General features: G+C 39.2%; 1 protein-coding gene across 2 annotated transcripts in view; it reads right to left on the reverse strand.

The window, feature by feature from the left end:
* The window catches only part of GADL1 (glutamate decarboxylase like 1), a 199,127-nt gene extending 172,526 nt beyond the window's left edge, over positions 1 to 26,601 (reverse strand). For both annotated transcript variants that reach the window (XM_004603847.2, XM_055135746.1), the window contains exon 1: positions 26,486 to 26,601. In XM_004603847.2, the coding sequence (XP_004603904.1) occupies positions 26,486 to 26,522 (37 nt within the window). In that variant the 5' untranslated portion in view covers positions 26,523 to 26,601. The remainder of the gene's footprint in view (positions 1 to 26,485) is intronic.
* Positions 26,602 to 26,827: the final 226 nt, after the last annotated feature.

The raw sequence follows: 26,827 nt of genomic DNA on the forward strand, positions 1-26,827 counted from the left end.
CTCTAATTATTCAGTTACACAAATGAGAAAACTGAACACAGTGGGTTTAATTGACTTGATGCACATATAGAAATTAGTCATAGTAAAAGTGGGGTAAATAACATATTGAAGTCATGAATGAGCTGCAAGAAGATTCTTCTTTATGGACAGCCACAAATTTGCAAGGCAATGTTAAGGAGTGAATAATGATGTTAAAATGAATTAGAATCAGTTCCTGTCTTCGGTAATTGAAAGTCTCAAAGAACTAAATAACTGTAATAGAAGATAAATAGGAGACCAATTCCGAGAAAGGACCAATCTAACACTTATAGAGGAAGTATAAAGACATTTCAATAAAACTTAGGCAAAGGGGCCAGAGCAAAAAATACAGTGGATAGGGTGTTTGCCTTGCATGCTGCCAACTGGGATTCAATCCCTGGCATTCCTTATGCTCATCTGAGCATTTTCAGGAGTAATTTCTGAATGCAGAGTCAGGAGTAACCCATGAGCATTGCTGGGTGTGGCCTCCAAAAATATTTTTAAAACTCCTAAGGAATTTATGAGAGGTTGAGCTATCAGGGAAGAATTCTGAATTTGAAGACTCGTCTTCTCTTCAAATATCTATAGTAGTAAGTAATGGTGACCATTTTAAAATCTCATAACTTCTTAGAGTAGAAATTCCATAGTCAGAGATCTGGATTGGTCATAAAGCTTATCCTTTCACAACTCAAATATCCTTTTGTGTAATTTTACAGACTTTCACAGTAAATGGATATGCAAAGTAAGTTTGATTTCTCTCCCATAGGATGCTAATAAAAATATGTGAAGATTTCTATCAATTTTAACCTATATTTCTTTAGCCAACTGAAATTATTCTGTTTGCTATGGTCATTAGTTTGGGTCAGTTAATTCCACTGTATAAAATGAGGCATGACACAAAACTTCAGGTGTAGTCTTGACAGCTCTATGATAAATTCACTTTCCAGTGCTCTGGTTACCATAATTCTATTCATTATGGTCCTATTAATATCTTAGTTGATTCCAAAGTGACTTTACCTATGTTATCTATTATCTAACTTTCATGTGATTCAGACTTTCTACTGGCCAAGTGGGAAAACAGCCCCTTGCTTTGTCACTGGGAGGACCAAAAGTATGCAAGCTACTGGACAAAGGGCTAGGATCAAAGCAAAGAATACACTGAGTAGCACCTGTTAGTATGATTGAGTCTAATGTACTCAGTTTTGGTACCCATACTCCACTGTTGGCAGAGGTAGAGGTTAGAATTCATTTGTCAGGTCTTTGCCATTAAAAGCCAAGATTCCTATCCAATATGCTTTATTTGTTGAGGGAAAATTCATAATAAGAATGCTTGCTTCCAAAGGATAAAATTAAGAAACAAATGGTGAAAAAAGAATGCAGGCCTCTAGCATAGTTGGGAAATCAAGGAAACTTTTGAAAAAGTGTGCAAAAGAAATTGGGGCCAATGAAAGTCTAAGGGTTTTTACCTGGAGAGCACAGTAGTATAGTAAAGTCAGCAAAGCCAGAAGGAAAGAAAATTATTCATCAATAAATTTAAATGGCCCACTATGTACCTGGGGATATAGAAATAAACAGCAGAGAGTTTATTTCTCAAGTTTTTTAGCTCAGAAAGTGAATATATAGGAAACTAGGATAGTGGAAAATATATACAGGGGAAAGAAGTTGTAAACGAATGCTTCTTTTCTGAACTCTTCTAAGTCAGAAGTCTCTTCTAAACTCAAAAGATGGAATGCCTAATTTAGTTAATGTCCCCACACTGACAGATTCATGTATTGCTTATATTCCTTTTGAATTTCACACCTGTTTTAATACACTTTTGTCGTCTTAAGAGCAATGTCAATGAGTTGGTAATTATAGGTAATCTATGAATAAAGCAACCAAAGGAAATAAATATTAATAAATCATTCAAGAAAGTGGGCTCAGAAGTTCTGGATAATAACACAAATGCAGGAATTTTGTTTCTAAATTGAGCTCCCTGATTTGACAGAGCCCACTGGGAGACTACACAATTTTCACACTGTAACATAAAATAGGAAAACAAAGGAGTATATAGCAAATATTTATTTACAATGCCAATTAGTTAGGATAAATACTCATAGCCAAAACAAAAAAAAAAGAAGAAAGACTAAATTAGAAAGAAAATTTAAATCACTTATTTAGTCTCATTTGAGGGTTAAGATTCCCATCCTTGATTGAAATCACTGTTTTTTATTTAGGATTTTATGAAAGAATAAATATTTACTATGTATAAGATATTGGGTAAGAATTGAGGGAGACTCAAGATAAGACAGATACACAAATGGTGACCCTAAATCCAGTAGGTTAAACTGGGTCTTTCTATAAAAGCCTAATATCGTATCTGGAAGTCATAGAATACTTAAGATTAGACAGAGTTTTCACTGAAGTTCCAGAGAAGAACCTTAAAATTTAAGAAGCTGCAAGTCCTGAATGAGTGGCATTTGAAACGACACCTTCTATTAGTCATCCAGCAAATGTGTATTCAGTCCCTGTCTTGTTCAGAGTATGCTGTGAGGCATGGAAAACACACATTTACAGTGATTTGGGCTAAACAGATGATACACTTGATAAAAAGAAAACCAGCAAATGATGAAATATATGCAGAATTTAATATTATATGCTCTAAAGCAAATTACTTTAATGGCTTGCAAGAAAAAAAGGAGTAATTGAGTGAGTGTGACATTGAAGACCTCCAAGCACTGCTAACGTGAACTTGGGGGTCCTCTGTACAATGGACCCAAGAGTTCTGCATCCTGGGACCCTAGCACTGAACAGCTGGCTAAGTTATCCGAGTATGGCTAGGAGTAGAACCCAGACCTCACTGAGCACTGCTTGGGAGGCACCCCGAACCCCCCCCCCCAAGACAAGACAGTTGATTGAAAGAGGAAAAGGAACATGATGTTAAAATATATGGAAAAATGCAAGTCCAAAGAAACAGAAAAGGCAAATAATAAACTTCTCTTTTAAAGAAGGGAGAAAGAGAGCAGCATGAGCCATGTATAAGGACAAGAGAGAAAGAAAGGAAAAGGAAAGGAAAGGAAGATTGAACATTGAACACTTGAACATTGCAAAGATACACAAAGAGCACATTAGGTAAGAACTTCTATTTCAAAAACAACAGGAATCCTTGGGGCTGGAGAGAGTACAGACGGTAGGGTGATTTCTTTGCAAAAGCTGACCCAGGTTCAATCTTCAGCATCCCATATGGTCCTCGGAGTACTGCTAGGAAAAATTCCTAAGTACGAAACCAGAATTAACCCTGGTCAAGCTGGGTGTGACCCAAAAAACAAGCAAACAAAAAATACAACAGAAATCCACTTAAAGATTTTAAATTTTACTTGGTTTGGATTCTTTGGGAGATTTTATCCTCTATATTCCATTCACCAGAAAAATCCTTTTGACTTTGTCTTCAAAGTGTCTCCCAAATTGGTACACCTTACTACAGTCCTGGTGCTGTCCATTTCTTTATCTGTCCTCTGACAGGTTATCTACTTTGTACCAGATCAACTATTTTGATAAAACATATCATATTATTCATCTGTTTAAACAATTTGAAGGTAGTTGTTACCAACCCAAAGAACCCTATGGTATTTTAGGTTTGGGGTTTGAGAAGTGGAAAACTCTTTAGCCATTGGAGAACAGATGGAAAAGCCATGCTAGGTAAGAGCATTGTGGGATAAAAGTGAAAAAAAATTAAATAAATCAAGATTTTTTACCGATTCAGTAGGAATTAACTAACCATAATGATGTAGAGGAAAATGGTAAAACAAGGACATTCATTGTTTTTTAAAAAACAACTTGAACTAGAAAGAAAAATAAATATGTGAGCCTAGGATGTTTCAAAAATTGTAATTTTCACAAGGGATAGGGTCCATAAATGGAAGAAATGACAGGAAAGAGAATGCTTTTACAGGACTTGAGCAGAGATGAAAGAGTTTAGATGCCACATTTTGGGTGACAGGAAGACCCAAGAAATTTCAGTGAGATAGAAAGGAAGCTTTAGAAAGATAAAGTAGGCACTTGAGTAGAATACAGATGGGAAATAAAGAGTAGAAGGTGGAAAAACATGATGGGTATCATGGAGGTATGGAAGAAAGTGGAATAAATTAGAATCTACTAGGTCATAGGCAGAGTAGCATATTTGTAATCTTTTAGCCTCTTCGTAAAAATAGTGTCACCACAAACTTGAATTCATACATCCTGTGTCTTTCTAATGAGTCAACTGTCTGTAATAGTTTTTCTAACCTCTAGTGAATCTATGTTCTAAAATAAATTTTTAATGAGAAAGGTTATAGAATAACATTTAAAAACCATCTGTGCATCCATGCATCAACTCCTCTTTTGCAAAGTATGCATGAACACATATTATGAGAGGGAACATAACATACTCCTATCACCCATGGTTTTATGTCATGAGATTCCATTGTGTTACCATCTGGGATATTAGTCAAATGACAGGTTCTCTCGAAACTCCCTTCCATAACAGAGTCAGATCCAAAATACTACCCAGTCTCTGAAAAGATTGAAAAAATCTTTAGAAGGAATTTTTCAAAATGGGGTAAGAAAAATTTCAGCTGGCAATTCCCTTCCAATAGTCAAGAAATACAGCATGTATCACCAACTTTATTTATTTTTAACTTTCAAAACATTTTCCAGTTAACATTGGCAAGTCATATTGATAGCCATTTCTTGAAATCACCCTAATACATCATCCCCCCCTTTCTAAAGTTTATGGAAGTCTCTGATAGGGATAAGTTAAACTTGAAAAATGTTGACATAGTCAGGCCCAGGGAAAAATTGAGCTTGGCTCACTCCTATAAAAATGTTTATTCCTGGGCCAGAGGACTTGGCTACGAATGATATGCTTTATCTTGCCCAGTGGGAGCTAGTGCACCGAGGTGCAATGTGTTCCCTGGGAGCTATGCACTCAACATGCCTTCTCCCTGCTTCATTAGCCACTGCCACGCTGGTAGTCACAATTCCTGCCAACATATCCCCCCTCTGTCATCTTGGCTCCTTGGTCTCTTTTACTCCTCATCTCACTTTCATTTGAGCACATTTGAGAAACATCAGATTTAATTCATTGCTTTCCCAATGTTTTCAGAGATTTTCAGCTCTGAAAGCAGGAAGTATGTCCATTTTCAGTTTTCTTCCCTGGCCATATTTCACCCAGTTAGCATCCTACTTAGAGCCAACCTTTCATTCAAGATCAGTCTTAGCCAATCCATCAGTTGATCAGTTGTGGTCCCTTTTTTTTTCATGAATATCTCTAGGTCCCAAGTATTCCAGCTCTTCAGAGTTGTCTTGACAACTGTGCTTACCAAAAATTAATTAGCTCTATCTCCAATTCTGTAATTTCTCCAGGATTCTTCTAACATACTCCCCCTATTGAGTAAGTCATTCTGTATTCTATGAAACTAAATAAAGCTCCATAATTAATACTCTGAATGGCTTGGTTTCTGTAGCTATTTCTAAGAAAATTTAAAGTCAAATAGATACAGCTTGGTAACTATATTCTCTTTGTCTTTAGAGTTTTCCCAGTTTGGCACTTTGTTTTCCATTCTTTTGCTTCTTTTTTGTTCTCAAAAGACTGAAGTTATTCAGAAATACTGTCAGAAAAAATTAATATGGTAATTTTTCTCTTTAAGCATATTCCAGGGCCTGGAGCAATGGTACAGTGGGTAGGGTATTTTCCTTGTACATTGCCAACCCGGGTTCCATCCTCAGCATCCCATATGGTCCCCTGAGCACAACCAGGAGTAATTCCTGAGTGCAGAACCAGAAGTAACTCCTAAGCATTTCTGGGGTGACCCAAAAAGCCAGGGAGAAAGAGAGAAAGAGAGAGAGAGAGAGAAATATAATGCAAGTGACAGTATGAGTCTCTTGTGTGATTTTATGTCCTCTAGTAACTTTACTAGTAGTATAGTGATAGTCCTGAATAATAATTAAAAAATATAACTCCACTTAAATAAAAACAACAACACTTACTGGATGCATACCATGGATTAGGTACTGAGATAGGCATACACATTAATTCATTTAATTCTTAATATAATTATGATTAATGTCTTTAGTAGTTCCATTTTACAGGTAGAAAAAATGAGGCAGGAGGGATGAAGGGATTTACTCAAATCACACAGCTACTACATAGTAGATTCAATGCTCAAAGTCAGACAATTTGGGTTCAGACATCATCTACATAATTACCACATTCTACCTTTCCCCCCTCAAAAAGGCAAATAGAAGATATTGCTCTTTGCATCTCATCATCCACGCTAAACTATTTGGACACATATTTTATACTTCTAAAGCAATAAGCAATTATCTTGGAACTATGTATTAAGTTGCAATGTACTGCAATTTAATATATAGTTTTAAAACCAATTTGCTCAAGTGTTGACTTCAGGATTTTAAATGTATTCCATTTAACCAGCAATTTAAATGAAAATTTAAATAAATGCTATAAATGGGTGCCTCATTTGCATGATCTGTTGATTAACTCTGATAGGAGGCTCATCTGTACCCAGGGTTCTGCCTCCTAGCCTAAGCTTTGGCAGCTTATCCTGTAGGTGAATAGAAGCAATTACTCTCCCACTCCTTAGCACCTCAGCACACATGCACACATGCCATGGCATTTACATGTGACCACCCTCAAAGGCAGCAAATCGTCCTTTATGAATTTACTAAATGCAATTGGAAATAGACATATATGTACATGTATATATGTACTTCTTAGAATAGGAGTAAGACTTCTCCTAAAAGCATCTTTTAGTGAAAAGAGATGGTCTATGCCTTTTTAAATTCTGTGACTTAACAGAGTAAGAAACACACTGCTGAATGAGGTATGCAAATCTGGGGCAGGGATGAAATGCTCAATGTTGACAAGAGGGTGAGACACAGGCATCTTCTCAACCTTTATGCTACACAGAAACAGCCCCATCCCCATGGAAAATCAGTGCAACTGTTCCAAAAGTGTCACCTATCTGATAACCCACACAGTCACATAAATTGCACTATGAGTGGTACCCTGAAGGGGCAAATATAGGGAATGCCCACATCTCACTGCTGCTGTGAGACTGATAGCTGAAGTACTCACACATCCCACAGAACAGATGAAAGACACTGGCACGTGTTATTCCACAGATGAGACCCACGAAGGCATGGGTTTACATCCAGCCAGAATATGTGCCAAGATTAGTCAATGGCCAATTTTGTGTAGGATCATGGGGTCTCAAAGCTTGAAAATCACTTGCAAATAATTCAGCAAATGTCCCTGTTGAGTCTGAGAGAGCTGAGATTTAGTAGAACATGGGGGTTTGATACTTCCTGTGCAAGTCTATCTTTTAAGAGGTCTCTCATTCTCCCGGGCTAGCCACACATCTTTTTTTTTTTTGCTTTTTGGATCACACTTGGGAATGCACAGGAGTTACTCCTGGCTCTGCACTCAGGAATTACTCCTGGTGGTGCTCAGGGAAACATATGGGATGCTGGGAATCGAACCCAGGTTGGCCGTGTGCAAGGCAAACGCCCTACCTGCTGTGCTATTGCTCCAGCCCACCATACATCATTTTTCATAAGCATCTAGAACTTATTCCATATAATACTAGCCAGCATTTGTTTAGCAGCATTTCTTTGTCTCTCATTTGGATAAGTCATTTATGAACAATAGTATGTTACTTATGAACAATTTATCCAGCACAGCTCTGTTAAGATACAATGAAATTCCCTCTACTTAAGAGGAAGATATTATTTACTGAGAGGGTTAAAGTATCTATAGCTATATTTTAAACACTGTTCCCAAACTTAGTAGCTTAAAAGCAACAAAACTATATTAATTATGTGACTTGACTACATAATTCTGCTTGCTTTGTCTGGTTTTACCCAACCAATTACATCACATTAGTGCTAAGAGTTAAGTTCAGCCAGGAAGGGCGAAAGAGTGAACCTCTTCACCCACGGGGCCTTCATTATCAAAGAAGTTAGACTTGTATTTCTGACAAATTGAATGTAAGTTTGAAGACTATGAAGGCAGAAGCTAGAAATAGCCTTGGGTTGCAGATTGAATATCACACAAAATCATTTAAGCCATATTCTATTGGACAGAACAAATCACAGAATGACTGGATTTAAAGATAAAAGGGCAGTTTACCTCTTGATGAGAGAAGGCACTATCACACTGAAAAGTGGCATGCACACTAAAAAGAAAGAAATCTGAAGCCTAATCAATCATAAACTTCCCATCCATGACATATGCCAATCACACCCCAATTTTATTCTATCTAAAAACAATCTTGCAGTTCAGGATCTTGTATTTAAGATCTACAGTCATGTAAAGGATTCCAGTTAAAATGCTCTTGGTCTAAGGACTATAAACAGATGGTATCAGATACCACAGGCAACATACAAAACACACAACTGCGAGAATAGGATAACTGCTACAGATTCTCTAGGTGAGATCAGGAGGGACAGAGCAGCCCCTAGTTCATAGCAGGTCTGAAATCAAGTCAGGTACATATTGCACATATTGAACTGGATGTCATCCTACCCTCTGAGGTGTCTTCCTATCACACAGTTCTCCATGGTTCAGGCAGTGACACACACTAGTCCAAATTCTCTAGCATTTCCTGAGGTCAGACCTGGTGATATTTGCAGATATGTCAATTCAGTGTGGCTTGTCTTCAACCTCTTATTTGGATGCCTGATTCCTGAGTCCCACTGGTCAAAGTTCCAGAGAGAAAGCTTTCCATAGCAGCTTCTGTAGTCAAGCTGTGGCAACTATACACTGCATTTCCAGAGTCTTTGCCACATGCTTGTTAGTGCTTCATGAGTACTTCCTACGGACTTTTCTCTGATTTCTGATTTCCCTTTGTGGAATTTTTCTTCTTCAGCTTCTCCCACAATTGTATAAGGTCTAATTTCTATTGAAAAACTACCTCTTTCAGGGCTGGAACAATAGTAAAGCTTATCTTACTAGATAGGGAGCTTATCTTGCATGTGGCAAATTTGGGTTTGAACCCCACCACTACATATGATTTTCCTGAGCCCCAACAGGAGTAATTCCTGAGCCCAGAGTCAGTATTAAGTCCTGATTACTATATGGCGGGACCCCAAAACAAAACAAAAAAAGAAATACCTATTTCTAGGTCAGGAATGTGTCTCTGAGGGAGATCATCTATGTTGTAGGCATGAGGCAGTGAGCTCAGTCCTTATTACTGCCCATATATCTAAGTGCGATCTCCAATGACACTGACATTGTAATTGCTGGTGCTGCCTCAAATTTGCTATCTTCAGCACAATGCAGCTTTCACAGACACTGAGAGAGCAATGCAATCACGAGCATGACCTCTGACATTCAAGAGCAATAACAAAGGAAAAGAAAAGGAGAAAATATAAAAGTGTACACCTTATTCCAAAACGTTTCATTACCTATGTTATTATATTTAATCCCATAGCTGTCCAAGTTAAATACGTCCCTATTTTATAGATTAGGGTATAGAAGTGGCAAGAAATTAAGCAATTTAATCAGGGCTACTCAGTTTAAAGTTTCCAGAGCTCAAATTTAAATTCAAGTCTGATTCCTGAAGATATGCATATAACTCCCATTCTCTAGATATCATAATAGGTACATGGTATGCTAATGGGAAAAACGCTAGTATCATTTACCTATTTCTGACTCATAGTACTTGCCAATTTCAGTAACATATAAACTTACCACCCCCACCCCCTTCCATGGTCAAGAGCTTTAAAACAGGTTTATGACACTTTTTGAATATTTAACATACTCATGAATTAAAATCTTGAATTAAAGCCAACAGTGGCTTCAGCATACTGTTGTATTGGAAGTCGGAAGGAAGAACAAAAGTCCTTCACTAAGCAAATGTAATCATAATTATAAAAAAGAGAGTAAACTGTTCTTTGTTCTCTGTCCATGTGCAAACTAATTTCCAAGTGCTAGCATTTTCATTACTACCTGCAGCAAAACTACCATGCCCACCTACCATGACACATCAGAGCTCTGAAAAATAAATATCCATATCTCAGTATCCCTTAAACCAGAATATAAATTAATGTATGAATATTCAATCTCTTAATATGGCATAACTCTAACATGAGTATTCTTCACAAATACCCCAAGCTACTTAGCAGAATTATGCTTTATAAACCACAGTGGCACCTTGCTTTATGATGCATTCAGCTTGAACATCTTCCTGTGACCAACTTCTCAGAAGTGGTTATTATACTCACTCAAGTCCTTGATTTGGGGCCTGCTTCCAAAATATCCGAGTAGAAACAAATTGCTATTTTTTGAATGACTCTGAATGAAACATATGCTGTACTAGGAACTTACCCCTTTTTGTGCAATCTTTTAGAACACCCTATCTAATATCATGTCCAAGTCTAAATATGGAAATGAGAACCAGAGAGGTTAATTAACTTTATAGAGGTCACAAAGATGATACAGTAAGCTGCAGAATTGATAGTCAAATTATGATTGATTGCAACATTTTTCTTTCCAATAAGCTATGTAGCCTCTCTCACTGGGGAGATTGGACTAACACACATGAAACAATAAAAGAACAATTAGCTGCTAAGCTGACATATTGCATAGAACATTTCTGGGTAAAACTGTCATCATACTTATGTTCTACAATTAGTTTCTAAAATCCTCTTTTGTTGTGCCATCAACTTGAAAAATAAGGCCACCAATGAATATGAAAAAATTCAATTTTTCATAGATTTTCTTTTCTCGTCTATCACTGCTTCATACAAATTAGGCATGAAATAAAACCAAGTTGATGCCATAACAGAATATACTGTGATAAAGATTCATATGAAGGAAATATGTTCCTAAGGTGTATTCTTTTGGCCTGTGAAGCATCTGAAAGAATAGGCATGTCATAAAGTACCAGTTAAGTCTCTATTGATTTTGTAAGTCGATACAAACTATTAGGAGATCAAACAACACTGCATTCAGAGTGCTGAAATGGGAATAGTCTTATCAGGAAAAAAAATTCAGACAAAGAAAGGATCTAGCAATCTATTTAATAAATAAAAACTGCACTGTGGAAATTAAGATTTGTCAATGCTGGGATTAAATCTCCAAAACAGATTTTAATATTTAACTATAGCTGGCTGACATCAAGTAATTCAGATAGCTGCTCTGCAATATTTCCCATTAAAAGGCTCCAGAATGCTAAAATTCTTAGCACAGCACCAAGAAATCTCAGATGCATTACTTTAACCTCTCTGGTGAAATGATGCTCTGAAAAAAATTCTGCACCACAAGACAAGGTGCCTCTCTAACAGTCGGTAACTCTAAGGCTAGAGCCCATTTTAAAATTAAATGCTTCATCACATAATTAGCATCAGTCACATTTGAGCATTTCCAAAAGTGCTCCTCATTAATTTTCTGCAAAATTGTTTAAGGATATTCACGGTGGTAGCTCAGAAAATAAATGATAGAGGAAACGAGTTTGTGGCCTTTTAGCCTACTCTAAGGCACAGCAAAGTTACTGGCTAAAAAAAAAAACCTCTATATGTGATTTTCAAAAGACTTTACATGCATAAATAAATGAAGTAAGATTCTAGCTTCAAATTAAATTATGATCAGTTACCACTTGATGGTATTGCTTTTTCCTCTTTAAAAACTAGGAGCCAGATATATAGTACAGGGGGAGAGCATTTGCCTTGCCCGTGCTTGACAAGGATCTGATCCCCAGCACCTGAATGGTCCCCTGAGCACTTCCAGGAGTGACCCCTGAGCACAGACCCAGGAATAAGCCCCGAGAACCACCATGTTTGGCTTAATAACCAAAAAGAAAAGATGGAGAACTTACCTACCAAGCCTCACTAACCCAGTGATATTTCAGCAGCTTGAAGACCCACCTAAATTATGCATTTACTTGAACAAAAACACTTCTCAACATTGCTAATGCCAGTAGCAAAATCAGCCCTCTGTATCAAGGCTATGTGTGATACTATTGCTTTTCTGAAACTCAGGTGTGCCAAAAACATTCATCTTTATCTTGATCTCTAATTAATCTTATCTTTCCAATAGTTCCAACTGCTGGCAAGAGGTAATCAAATTTACTTTATTTAGCCTAATCAAATAGAAATTTCATCAAATACAATGAATTAAAAGTTTTCTTTAGGCAATGTTTTATTATTAAGATGTTTGCTCTCTCAGATTTCTACCTGCTCTTTTACTAACAATCCTTTTAATGATTTATAAGTGTCTGGGGAGAAAAGATGTTACTCAGCTTCAAGATGGAGAAAAGTTGGGTGGGGGGGCGGCGTTTGCCTTGCACATAGCTGACCTGAGTTTGATTCCTCCGTCCCTCTTGGAGAGCCCAGCAAGCTACCAAGAGTATCTCGCCCGCACGGCAGAGCCTGACAAGCTACCCATGGCATATTCGATATACCAAAACAGTAACAAGTCTCACAGTGAAGACGTTATTGGTGCCTGCTCGAGCAAATCAATGAGCAATGGGATGACAGTGACAGTAACAGTGACCCACTACTCCTTGGCCTTGATCCTCAGCAATGATAGAACAAGATGTTGTCTTCATCTCTTCCCTCTCTCATTTCAAGCTTTGCTTCTTTTAACATTATTGAATCATATTATAAGTGGAATTATGAATCCTATCTTACTGAATAACCTTTAAAAGTACTCAAGAGGGGCCAGGGAGAAAGCTTGTTGAACTAGAGGTCATACTTTGCATGCAGGAACATCTGGTTTGAATCCTAGTACTACACAGACCCCTAAGCACTGCTGTGGAGTGATCCCAGAGAACAGAGCAGGGAATAAATCCAAGTACCACTGGGTGTGGCACAGAAAGAATCCATAAATAAATAAAAATCAAGTAAAAGTACCCAAGAATATCCTCCATATTATGCATGAAACTCCATGATTGGGCCACAGTAATAGTATAACAGGTAAGGCACTTACATCCCATATGGTTTTCCAAGTACTGACAGGAGTAATTCTTGAGCTCAGAGCCAAAACACTGCTGGATGTGAATCCTACCCCATCACAAAAAAAATAAACTCCATAATTTTTAGGATTTATCTTGCCTTATATTTTGCCTTAATAAAGGCAAAATAAGGAAATTTATAAATACCTACCCAAGGCCTGGTTTACAAAACTATGTTTTTCTTTGTAATTTCTATTTTGACCACTGAAATCTCAACAGAAATTGTCTTTCTCTTTAAGCTTTACCTGAAATGATCATAATGTCTCTCTCCTTCTCTCTCACCACTGTTTGCAAAGAATAGCATGTACAGTGAAAGTAAAGCATACAATCTTTGTTTCTGAAATACCAAGTGCATGTCAATATTTCTGAAATAGTAAGTTCATGAAAATGTTCTACAATTAAATTGGGGTAAGCACAAATCTCTATAAATTTAATATATGTACTGAAAGTTAAATTTACATTCCAATGGATAATTTTATTCTATGTACATCATACCTCAATAAACTCTCAAAAATCATAAGCACTATAAAAGAGTAAAGAACAGTCACACATCCTCCTTTAAGCTATTTTGAACTTTTGTAATGGAGCTGCTGATGAGAGCAATTCTTCAGAGTACAAAGAAGGAAAAAGTGTGCAGGTATCATTCTCCTTACAAAGGTAAAGAGAACAACTCAAAGACCTGAAAGTTATACTTTATTCCAACTGAGACTTGTTTACCAACTTTATTTTAAATTCTATATATTACCAATGTTACTGCTTTCTTCAGATCATGAATATTAACTATAATTATGCTAGGCTGTATGCACAAAATATATTTTTATTTGCAGTACTTTGCGTGAAATTTAAATTTCCACATTAAAAGCCAATACATAGAAATGCTAGAGAAAAAAAAAGAAATGCTAGAGATATGACAAAGTCATAGATGTTGTAGAAGAGTAAAGCTCTTCACATCTCATTTAGAGGTAATATGCCTTATTGCATCAAGCAGTTTCAACTTTCTCTAAGTTAAAAATAAGATAAAATAATGATGATGCATGTTAAAATGAGTAAGTTGGCGATGTGCGGCAAGTGGTAATTTACAATGGTGCCAGAGAGCAGGTAAGGTGCTTACACCAATGGGATACCATGCAGTTATAAAGAATGATGAAATTATTAAATTTGTACTGCAACATGGATGAACTAGAAGGTATCATGTTAAATGAATAACATGATTCATTTGTTTGTCCAGAGGAAAAAGGATAAAGACAGGATTGCATCTCTTATATGTGGTATTTAGAGTAACTGAATGAGGAAATGCAATGATTTAAAGGGGGGGGAATACCTATGTTACCCTTGGTCCCAAACTATAGAAAAAAGAATAACTGAGGGGGTGAAGGAAATGACATCGAGATTGGAGGCAATTAGCAGTAGGGGTGAAGGGGATCTGAGTACATTAGTGACATAAAGAAGTGGTATAACTAAATATCTAAATATTGGCTAGAACATAGCATATCTAAAATTCGGCTATGAATAACTTTGCATATCATAGTGCATTCATCATCATCATCATCATCATCATCATCATCATCATCATCATCATCCCGTTGATCATTGATTTTTCTCAAGCAGTCTCAGTAACGTCTCCATTCATCCTAGCCCTGAGATTTTAGAATCTCTCTTCACTCGTCCTTCTCAATGGTGCCACATTGGAGACTCTTTCAGGGTCAGGAGAAATTAATAGTGCCTTAATAAAATTTTTAAATTATTCTTTTAAAGTCTGGTAGGTCAGGGGGATGCACTATTGCATGGGAATTTGTGTGTGTACTATTCATTAGATGATTATTAGGTAAAAACCCACCCACATTAAAGGCTTCTGTGATCCTTCATGGGCAAGCCCACAGATGCTGTTGAAAGGACAATTTTTAAAGCAATAAAGATAATAATCCAGGTAAGACCAACTGCGGCACCCTCAATCCAATAGAGGTAGGCTCTGTCCTGCACAGACTCAAAAGAAATACCTAGTTTAACTATCAGAATTTAATCCAATTTTTTAACCTCTGTTTTAAACTTTACATTCTTCTATGAATTCTCTGTATTTTCCCACCATTCAGCAGAAATAATCTTTAAACAAAATTGTCCCTGGGGCTGAGGAGAGAGTCAATGGGATGTTATCCATGCTTCGCATGGAGCCCCCGGTTCAAACTCTGGCACAGCTGGTCTCCCGAGCACCATCCAGAGCAAACCCCAACCACGGTGGCAAGACAACCCCATGAGCACTACCATGTGTGCCATCAAAACCCCAAAAATAATGATTATCCCTTTTTTAGCTACTAGAAGACAGTGTTCCTCAGCTTCTTTGCAAGAACGGCCCCTCCAGTCTTATTTCCTGTGGCTCCCCTCCCCCAATCCTAGTAGCTGACTCCCTAGTCCCAGGTTATGGCTCCTCATTATGAAATTCACTGGCATCCCCCATGGAATATTCTGGGAACTTTCAGGAGCAGGGGAACGTATGACTTCTGGTTGAGAAATATTGCTTTGGGAAAAGTGGTAAAAGTTTCCTCACTCAGTGTATAATGCAGTTGCAATTTATTTTGGAGGATGTACTTAAATTAAACTACCTTTTAAAACATATTCCCTACAGTGTTCCATAAATATACATACATATATATGAGGAATTATTTAAATGTATATGTGTACATAATGTATATGTAAAACATGCAAATGTAAATGTATATGCAATATATATGTATATCCACATAGTTCAACATGTTAAATGTTTATTAATGAAGAAGGGTAGGAAACTTGTCAATGTGTCAGGCATACTCTGAATGTCTACAAAACCCCAAGAGGCAAGTATTGTTTTCTCTTACTCTCTCCACTGTATAACATGTAAGTGATATTGGGGGAGCACAGGAAGTGGGAGGCTAACTGCTGTCACTGCTAGTCTGGTCAGGAACTAAGCCTCAGCACACAGGCAAACAAGGCTTAGACCCACTTCTTTCCCGTCACTGCTCAACTAGCAACAGCACCTGGGGACATGACATCCTCAGACAATGGCTTTAATAACCCCACTGTGAATTATAGCAATTTTCACAAACTTTTCTTTACTAAATTATTTTTTGAAAATTCCATCTACCATTTTGTTGTAACAAGCAAGATAAAATAAATTGTTGCATCTGGCAAGGAAGCAGAAGGGTGCAGTCTTGCAGGGATGGGAGGGTTCTAGGGTGGAGAGATCACCCTCGTAGTGGCATTGGTGTTGGAACACTGAATACCAGAAACAACTGTGCAATGAACAACTTTGTAAACCATGGTGTTTAAATAAAGTTTTGGTTTTATAAAAAATAAAATAGATTTGACCAAGAGTAGGCGAGTCAAGAAGTTAACTTGTCATAAAGTAAAAATATTTCATCATTAACTTTTAAAGTATTGGTAATCCTGATGCACTCTAAGGCAAATGTTCAATCCTATATTATGCCTTCAAACATTATAATCTTTTATAGAATTGTTTAATACTTACATTTTTTACCTTTATATTTCAATTGATTTTCTGTCAATTATTTCTCTATATTTTGTTGACTATTAAACATACACAAAAACAACCTAAGTATTCAGTAGTGGGCAACTGGCTGGGGTAAATTTACAGTCCACATAAATATTTGTTTAATAATGAATATCATATTTATGGTAGTGTAAAGGGATAAAAAGTAGGCTAGATAAAAATAATTTGAGGGGCCGGAGCTATAGCACAGCGGGTAGGGCGTTTGCCTTGCACGCGGCCGACCCGGGTTCGATCCCCGGCATCCCATATGGTCCCCCAAGCACTGCCAGGAGTAGTTCCTGAGTGCAAAGCCAGGAGTAACCCCTGAGCATCGCTGGGTGTGACCCAAAAAGCAAAAAAAAAAAATTTGAAAACTTGGCCTAAAATGAATAAAAAAATATTTAAGCAAAACACCCACCTCCAAGCCTCTTCCCTATAAATTAAAATTGCTTTTGGTTTGATGTAATGTTGTCACAATACAAAAACTATAGACAACTTGAAGAACCCAAGAAAAATATTTATTTTCCACCCATTTTTAATAAATATTTTTAATACCAAATGTACAGTCTTTCAGTTCCAATTTCATATGTATACATGACTTATATGTGGATTACACATAGCTTTCAGCATAATGGACTCCTAATAAATATATAATTCTGCAAATGGCTATAATTTAGTTAATATGGGGCTTACATTTTTCAAAACAAAATTATTTCTAAACATTCAATGCACCCAACATGTAACCATTAATAATAGTAGGAAGAAGAAATAATTGCCCCCAAATGAATTAATAGACCAAAAAAAATGGAAGAACATCTGAAAGTTCTACAAATAGAACTTTCAAAATATAGGGTTGAACACAAAAAGCTTACAAAACGACCCTTAATCATCCCAAATTAATAATATTTAAAATAATTAGATATGTGAGCATCAATTTTCAACTGATTCATTACAAAGCTAATAGTTAATATAAGTCTTAAGGAGCTAAATACACAAAACTCAATAAGAAACTTGATTGCCTAGTTATAAAAAGTCTAATAAATAAAATAATTACAGGGCTGTTCCTGGAATTTAAGGATTACACTGAGCAATGTCATTTAGCCAAAAGAACTAGCTATGCCAAAGGAAGTAGTGCAGGTAAGGTGCTGACTTCTTACCACTAATCACAATAGCCAGCAAAAGTAAGGAGAATGCACCTTGACCCCACCAAGACAACCACATAGAGTCACTGCATTATGCAGAGCAAAATGTGAATACAAGAATAGGCCAAAGGCAGGGTAGAGTGTGGGAAAGATAGTGACACTTTTTTTTGGGAGAGGGGATTCCGGCAGTCAACATAGAGCTCTTTTAGCCTATTGAAGGAGAATGTAAAAATAACAATGTAAGGGTTACACTGGGTGAGTAATTCATGAAGCAGCACCTATTTCTCAGCACAGCTCTGTTGCATAAGAAGGACCTCAGGATCCTAATGATCTGTGGTATCCTGCTGAGTGGATCCTGTGGGTCCCAAAAGATTCTTCCCAAAAGCCCCAAGTTCTTGGCAGGTAGCATCAGGTGGTCAACAGACAACAGAGACAATAGAGCAGAGAAGGTACCAAAGGAGCTGGGTTCCCTAAAATAGCCTGCCACTTCCCTCACAGACCTAGCAGTGATCATCATATCAGCAGCAGTTGATGTGTACAAAGAACATATTATGAATAAGGCATGCACAGTGCTAAGTACAAATATCATTTCATTTCATTCTCATCAGGGCTCTACAAATCGGGTCTAATAAGAATTAAAGATCAATAAACTGGACCAGACAACATGAGCACCCTAGGGCAATGGGCCTGAGATTATGGCTTAGCAGCCACAGAGCTCATTATGTCACCTCACTGCTCGCCTTTGTTAATAAACACCTGCTCTATGCATGCACAGTAGAGGGAGGAGCGGCAAGGTGGTATAAACTGGAGTTCAAAAGAAGGCAACTCTGAGGAGAACATCAGACCACAACCATGCAAGAATCCAGAGATTCTAGAAGTCAAAGAGCCTGGTTCTTCAATAGGTACATTATAAGAATACAGCACAGATTAGGAGGATAAATAAATAATTCAAAGATAGTATTTTTTCATGGTTGTAAACTAAACTGTTACATCTCAGAATGCATATTTGGGGAGCTAAATATAAAAACTGGAAGAAGTCAATTGCTATCAAATTAGGTTCATGGCTATTTACAGAGAAGCAAAGGGGCTATGACTAGCATGGGGAACATGATTTTAAAATCATGGCAAATATATTCTTATCTGAGTGGAAGTTCCAAATGTAGAAAATGATAGGAAGGAAAAGAAGGAAGGAAGGAAGGAAAAAAGGAAGGAAGGAAGGAAGGAAGGAAGGAAGGAAGGAAGGAAGGAAGGAAGGAAGGAAGGAAGGAAGGAAGGAAGGAAGGGAGGGAGGGAGGGAGGGAGGGAGGGAGGGAGGGAGGGAGGGAGGGAGGGAGGGAGGGAGGAAGGGAGGAAGGGAGAAAGAGAGGAAGGGAGGGAGGGAGGAAGGGAGGGAGGGAGGGAGGGAGGGAGGGAGGAAGGGAGGGAGGAAATCTAGTGAACACAATAAGAGAACCAATCTTCACAGAATTAGTCTCAGAAGTTATTAGAAATTAAAACTTGTAAATATCTCATGGTGATTAATTGTTTTTTAAAAAAGAAGAAATTAAAGATGAAAGGAAGGAAGAAAGGGAGGAAAGAGATCTGGGTAGACACCATGAATGTCAGGGGAAAATTTAATATGCAAGGTTTTACTTTGGAGATAACACTTTATTTCATGTACTCTTTTCTTTCTATACCTTTTCTATCACAGTGGGATGGAATAGCCCAAAATTTGCGGGGTGCTTGACAAGGTGAACTATAGGAATGACTTAATGGGGAAGGAATGGGTTCTTAGGGATACTCATTGAAGTGAGGGAAACATCTCAAAGAAGAAGCAGGTAACTCCTTCAAACTGAAAAGCAGTTCTTCTGGGTGGAAAAGAAAGATGATAAGGCTGGTGGGCCCTGATAAAGGAAGCTGGAATTTCATTCCTCAGACTGAAAACCATAGAAAAGATAGAAAATATGTATTGAAGGCTGAATAAACAGTACAGCAGGTAAAGCCTTGCATGCAGCCAGGATTCAATCCCCAAAACCGCATAGAATCCCCTGAGTCCCATGGTGAGTGATGCCTGAGCACGGAGCCAGGAATAAGCCCAGAGCACGACAGGGGAGGGCAGGAAGGAAATATGCATTCAAAGAGGTGGTATAGGAGCAACAGAATAATTTAATAAAACATATAAACTTACTAATTAAAAATTCATATCTCTATTCCTAAAGAATGGATACTGATGATAAAGAGACAGAAACAGAGAGAGCAAGCAGGAGAGAGATACAGAATGCCAAAATCCCTTACAAAGGTTCTTGATAAGTTTCAAGCTAACTCCGCTAACAAAGCAAGGATATCCAACAGTAACCATCTTGAAAAAGACTCAAGTGAGAAACACAAATAACTACAAATTAGGAATTTATTAAAGGTTATTGTATGTTTATACAACAAAGGGCCAAAGGCAGAGGGGAGGTCAATAAGTAGTTTAGCTATGATGTGTAGCAAAGCAATATATTGTACATGATTATGATTTTGAAAATTAAAGTTTTTTTCCATCTGGAGAAGCCCATATTCTTCCTTGAGCACTTAGTTCTCTTTCTCCACTCCTTTCCACACATACTTCTTTAACATTTTTCTAAGTAAATGTTTTAATAAAACTATTTTGTTCCCCCCCCAAAAAAATTGTTTCTACTACTTTGGATTTCTTTTTGAATAGCTCATCTCCTTAAAATCGATTTTACTTTACAAACACAAGAAAAAATGATGTAAGATTTTTAAAAATTGCTAAGAAAACAAATTTGGAAAATTAGTTGAGAATATAAACCAAGTGTTCAGTGATAACATGAGGCAATTTGGTATCAATGATAATGACCTATGAAAATGTTTAATAATACAGATGTCCTGTATGGTTTTTCTTTTTATAAAAGAAATCCAATTCATTACACAACAATCTGAAATATTAAAAAAATAGTAAAAAAAAAAAAAAATAAAAAAATAAAAAAATAGTAAAGGCATTTCCATAGCTTCACAATTTAGACATAATAATAACATTAATTCTTTATCTAGTCACCTAGATCATTTTGCAATGCCATTTTTCATATGGCCCATCAATTATTAAAAAAATAGATATGAATTAACAAGATGTTCTTGTTTGGTAGATGTTTTCATTTGGTAGTTTCAAAACAGGCCTGGAGCTATAGCACAGCAGGTAGGGCATTTGCCTTGCATGTGGCTGACCTGGGTTCGATTCTTCCATCCCTCTTGGAGAGCCTGGCAAGCTACCGAGAGTATCCTGCCCACATGGCCGAGCCTAGCAAGCTCCCGTGGCATATTTGATATGCCAAAAACAGTAACAAGTCTCACAATGGAGACGTTACTGGTGCCTGCTTGAACAGATCGATGAACAACAGGATGACAGTTTCAAAACTACTCTATTTTTTGGCATAACACTACTTATTTCACTATTACAACAACCCTACAAAGAGGAAAAATGAATGTGAATTCAAAACCTCCAGGCAAAGGTAGGACTGGAGTGATAGCACAGCGGATAGTGCATTTGCCTTACAGACAGTCGACCCAGGTTCAATTCTTCTGTCCTTCTCAGAAAGCCCGGCAAGCTACTGAGAGTATCCCGCCTGCACAGCAGAGCCTGGCAAGCTCCCCGTGCATATTCAATATGCAAAAAACAGTAACAACAAGTCTCACAATGAAGACATTACTGGTGCCCACTCGAGCAAATCGATGAACAACAGGACAACAGTATGACAGTGCTACAGGCAAAGGTAAAGAAGACTAAAATACTTATGTTAACATTACCTTCCATCACTCTTCCATTTGTTGATGCTTCCATTTATGTAATAAACATGTGCTGATTATTTGTACCTACTGTGTGCTGGGCACTTTGCTAGGTACTGGAAAATCAGTCCATAGAAGGTGTGGTCCATCCCCACTTGGTCTTTATGCAACAGAGATATAATACCAAACATGGGCAGAACAGGATCTACCAAACTACATTCGATAAAAATCATGGGTAAGACATCAAGCCTGAGGTCAGTTGTGGGAGTGAGTGACTCGAGCATGCCACTGACCATCACTTTCTAAAATCACTTCCCATGAGCCATCAGGACCCCTCTGTTTTAAGACTTGAATAAATGCCTCTTCCGCCTTTCTGGAAAATGAAAGCCCCAATTACAAAGATCCAACAGCAGCAGTCAAAAATCCTCAGTGTCTGTGGCTGATCACATGTGTAAATTAGGCTCAGCAGCTAGCATTGTGTACTTGAATGAATGTCTGCCCAGGCTCTCCCTCTGTGAAGCTGCCTGGTGCTAACATTTTTCAATTACCTCATTAACCTCTAGATCCCATTTTCTGAATATAAGAAATTAATTTATGGGGATCCTATTACCTTCTAGACGCTCTGTACATTATTCCTAATCCTCACAATAATTCTAAACAGGGGATGGGTTTATCCTCGCTTTACAGACAGAGAAAATGTAACTGACAGTGAAACTATATATTTAGAGACACACGTAACAGGATGTAGACTAGTGTATTTGTAAACCTTCCTGTTGCTCTGTTCCTATCCCTGCCCAGTGGGAAAACTCTGATCTCACCTGTGAGTGTCCCTGCCCCCAGAGCCTCACCTTGGCCTAGGAGGAATATGATCAATAAACCTGCTTCGAGAGAAGGGATGTCAGGGAGGGCCCCGGAGGGCAGTTCCCTTCTCCCTCTGCCACCTCTAAGACTTCCAACATCCACAGTCCTTCTTCCCATCATTCGCACCCAAAAGGAAGAGAATGGACTATTGTTTCAATGAGCTCCATTTCCGGGTCCCCTGCAGCTTTCTTCCTTGTCCCTGCAAAGGTGCAGGAGAGCTACGGAGGCTCCAAGCCACCAGCTGACATTCAACTGCTGACCCAGCAGGGGGCAGAATGGGCCAGGGTTAGGTGTTTGGGGGCATGAAGGTGTGGGGGGGCGGGAGCTGCTGACTCGAGAATCAGTGGATGTTGGGTAGCAGTCACACACCATGAGTCACAGTTTTCTGGGAAAACATAAAAAAACATTCTCTTTCCACTGGTTTGGCACTAAGGATTAGATAAGAAGGTATTCACTGTATGAGTAAAATGTAAACACAAAAGTTCATAAGTTTGTAACTGTACATCACAGTGATTCTCTAATAAAAAGTTTTTTTAAAAAAGATTAAAAAAAAAGAAGGTATTCATAGCTCAGAATGCAGATAGTGAAGAGACCAGTGTAAATTCACACTTCCGAGTCTGAAGGAGAAAACCTTCCACTGGCTGATGTTTTGCCCTAGTGGGATTTCTTGGATGTAAGGAGATGATGAAAGGAGAAATAAAATGATTGAAGAGAGGGGCCCGGAATGATAGTACAGTGGACAAAGCACTCCTTGTACATGTCTGATCTGGGTTTGAGCCCCGCCTCACATGTGGTTCCCTAACCAAACCAGACTGTTCCTTGAGCCCAGAGCCAGAAATAAGTCCAGAGCACCGCTGGGTGTGCCCCCCCCCCAAAAAAAATCCAGAAAACAAGAGAGGACAATAAAGGAATGCTGAAATGGGTAAAGAAAAAAATAAGAAATTTTGTTCCTGAATGTTAGTTCACTTGTATTACAGCATATATATTCATATTACTGCATTTAAATTATTGTGGATATATACCCATTTTTCTTCAGAAAAAGCTAATATATATACATACATACATATATTAATTAGCTTTTCTGAAGAAAATTTTCAACACCTCTTTCACTAAAATTTTTTATTTGCTTCCATTTCATTTTATTGTTATTATTTTAACAATAAGTAAAGCTTAATGTTAAAATATCATCAAAACAATGGTTTTGGGGGCTGGAACAATAGCACAGCGGGTAGGGCTTTTGCCTTGCATGAGGCTGAGGCTGACCCAGGTTCAATTCCCAGCATTCCATATGGTCCCCTGAGCACCGCCAGGAGTGATTCCTGAGTGCAGAGCCAGGAGAATAACCCCTGAGCATTGCTGGGTATGACCCAAAGGTTAAAAAAAAAAAAAAAAACACAAACAAACAATGGCTTTGTTTGGGGAAGCAGCTACCAAGCAGTGCTCAAGGGATCCAGGCAAGTAGTTCAGTGCTTGGGTCTGAGGCCAAGTGGAGTCCAGGGTCACTGTATATAGGGATCATAGGACCACCCAGCTGGACTGGGGCTTCTGGGGCTATCTAGTGATCCCTGGGAAGCCATGTAGTGGAGGGCATTAGACAGGCACCCTAACCCTTATGCCATCTCCCAAACCCCAATGATGGACCTAGAATTAAAATACAGCAGATAGGGTGTTTGCCCTGCACACAGATGACTAGACTTCAGTCCCTGGCACCCCATATGGTCCCCTGAGCCCTGCCAGGTGTGATCCCTGAGCATAGAACCAGGATTAATTCCTAAGCACAGCCGGGTGTGACACCCCCCCAAAAAAAATACCAAAAAAAAAAAAAAATCAGTGACTTTTCGGTTAAGTTGCACAAAAGATTCACGCTACTATATTAAATCTTAAGGGGGCAATATTACCTGAGCCCAAAGGATTCCTCATTTTTAATGGAATTTAAATTTGAGCCTAGTAAAATTAATTGCTTAAACTTCCACTGGATATACTGTTAGATCATAAATTACATCCAAGCATGACTAGACTAAGAATTCTTTATCTGCAGCATGTTTCCCTATGACATTCTTCATAACGTGTGTCTGTAACAGTCAACAAGCAAGTTCAGCATAGGCACATCACTCGGCACACCCACCAAATGTCATCCCACACCATCTTGTCACATACTTGGAAATTTATGCAGTCTGACAAATATGCATCCTGTTCACTTGTATGCTGTCACAGCAAACATTTGGTACAATTAGGTGCTATTAGATATGCTATCACCTGATTATCTGCTTCAGGAAAATTAACCAGACACAGCAACCTAAGCACCCCCTGCCTTCTGGAATTCAGACTTAAGGCTAAACTTTGCATTTCACTAATCATGGCTAGCAGCTACAAAAATCATCACAAGTAAAAAAAAAAAAAATCATCACAAGCCTCACACACACTCCAGCTTACAAGGACATAAGCTTAATTTAGAAAGAATAGATACTTGTATTGCTTTTTAATTTTCTGCCAGAGTTCTACAAGCTATTCGGCTTTAAAACAGGAGGTTCAAAACCAAATAGAAGGAAGTGCATGGTGTACGGAAAAGGGGAGTCAACAATTATTCTCCCCATCCTTGTTTCATAGAACATCTGCCCTAGTCACATTGTTTCTAAAAAGCAACAATCTAATTTATGTTTTTCAATCAGATCTCAATCAAATGTCTTAAATTACATGTGGGCTGGCTCTCCAAACACAGAAGTAGTCTTTTCATAAACAATAGTTTCCAGCAGTTTAAAATGCCAGGTTTTTACGCCTTAAAATGAAAACACTAGTTAAGTAAGAGAATAGTATATATATGTATGTATATATATACATATATCACATGTTACATATTCTATAATTATATATTACATATATTACATAAGGCAGAGCCTGGCAAGCTACCTGTGGCGTATTCCATATGCCAAAAACAGTAACAACAAATCTCACAATGGAGACATTACTGGTGCCCGCTGGAACAAATTGATAACGGGATGACAGTGCTACAGTGCAGTGCTACGTATATTACATATGCTACAACTTATATATTATATATATATTAATTGTAATATTATATTACATATTCTAAAGAGAATCCTGGGGCAGTTGTGCTGGGAACTTCTGTTAGGACCAGTAAAGAGAGGAATGAAATATTTCTCGCAGCACAGTGGCTCTTGCCGTACCAACCAGGAAGCAAGATCCCCCGCCCTGGCAAGCGGTGAGCAAGAAAAGGATGCCAGTCCGGGTACCAGAAGCACTCGCGGCGCCCCAGCCCCCAGAGAGTTCCGACTTAACAAGCTTCATTAAGCCTAGATCAGCCCCACCCAAAGGGGTACTGCTACAGAGAGAAGTTATTCCTGCCGGAATGCTCCTCTTAAAAGGTCAACAACTAACTAGTTAGTGCAAACACGCGGATAGCAACAACAAGGACCGCTCAAAGTCAAGCCAGGGGCTACCAGGAGGTGTCAGCTGAAACAACTTCAGCAAAACATCTTCAGGTGTAGGTGAATTTCGCCGGGGGGGAAAAGGTGCCCGGGGAACTCATCAGTATCAGAACCCGCGAAAGCCGGCGACCGGGGCTTTACAGGGGAACTCTGACTCCCCCGCCCCCCTCCCCAATTATTAATCGAGCACTGATTTGGGACGTTCTGTTGCTCGAAGTTTCTTCACACATCTAAGGCGTGGGTCTGGCCCGCTCGGGTTCAGAACACGGGTCTCCCACCACGGAGCGCGGCCGCCTTTTAACCAAGCCCTCTGGGGGGTCGCGGGAGGGGGCGGAAGGGTAGCCTCTACTGAACTAACACCCGAGCAAATAGCCTCTTCCTTGGTGGGCAGAACACGTGCAGGCTGCCCGGGGATCCCCGCAGCAAGGCGCACCCAGAGCTGCCTCCTGCCCCGGGTGCCCCATCGGGCTCCAGCGCGATCCAGAAGCTTGGTGAAAACTTCATTCTAAAAAAAAAAAAAAAAAACCACCAAACCCTACGGGCTTGCGGGAAGGATGCAGCCATCCAGCAAAATGAGAACTTCCACTCCCGACCCAGCCCTGGTAGAGGAACCGAGAACCTCCTCCCAGCCCCCCCCCCCCCCGCCGGCGCCCACCAGCTCCCCCACGGAGAGGCAAAGCCGCGTGCAGGGAGGGGGCGCGGCCCAGGATTCCAGGCTGCAGCCGCGCCCAGGCCACTCGTTACCGTCCTCCGGGCACTCGCGGTCCGGCTCGCCGCTCATCGCTGCTCCCCCCTGTCCAGGCTGGCCCCCCGCGCGCGCGGCTCCCGCGGTCCGGGCGCGGCTGTGGTTACGGAGGCAGCGCCCCCACCCTGGGGACCCGCAGGTGCAGCCGCTGGGCGCACGCACGCCCGCTGCCAGGGAGGCGGGGTAGGGAGGGGCAGGGAGCAAGGCGCTGCCTCGGTGCCAGTCGCCCGCAGCAGCCCGGGGCTCTCTTATTAATACCCTGCTCGCCCAGTGCTGGGTGGCGGCCACGCACTTGACCCGGGGCCAGGGTCCCTCCGCCCTCGCTGGGGAAGGGTGGAGTA

The sequence above is a fragment of the Sorex araneus genome, chromosome 4, assembly GCF_027595985.1.
Source record: "Sorex araneus isolate mSorAra2 chromosome 4, mSorAra2.pri, whole genome shotgun sequence".
NCBI classification, from domain to species: domain Eukaryota; kingdom Metazoa; phylum Chordata; class Mammalia; order Eulipotyphla; family Soricidae; genus Sorex; species Sorex araneus.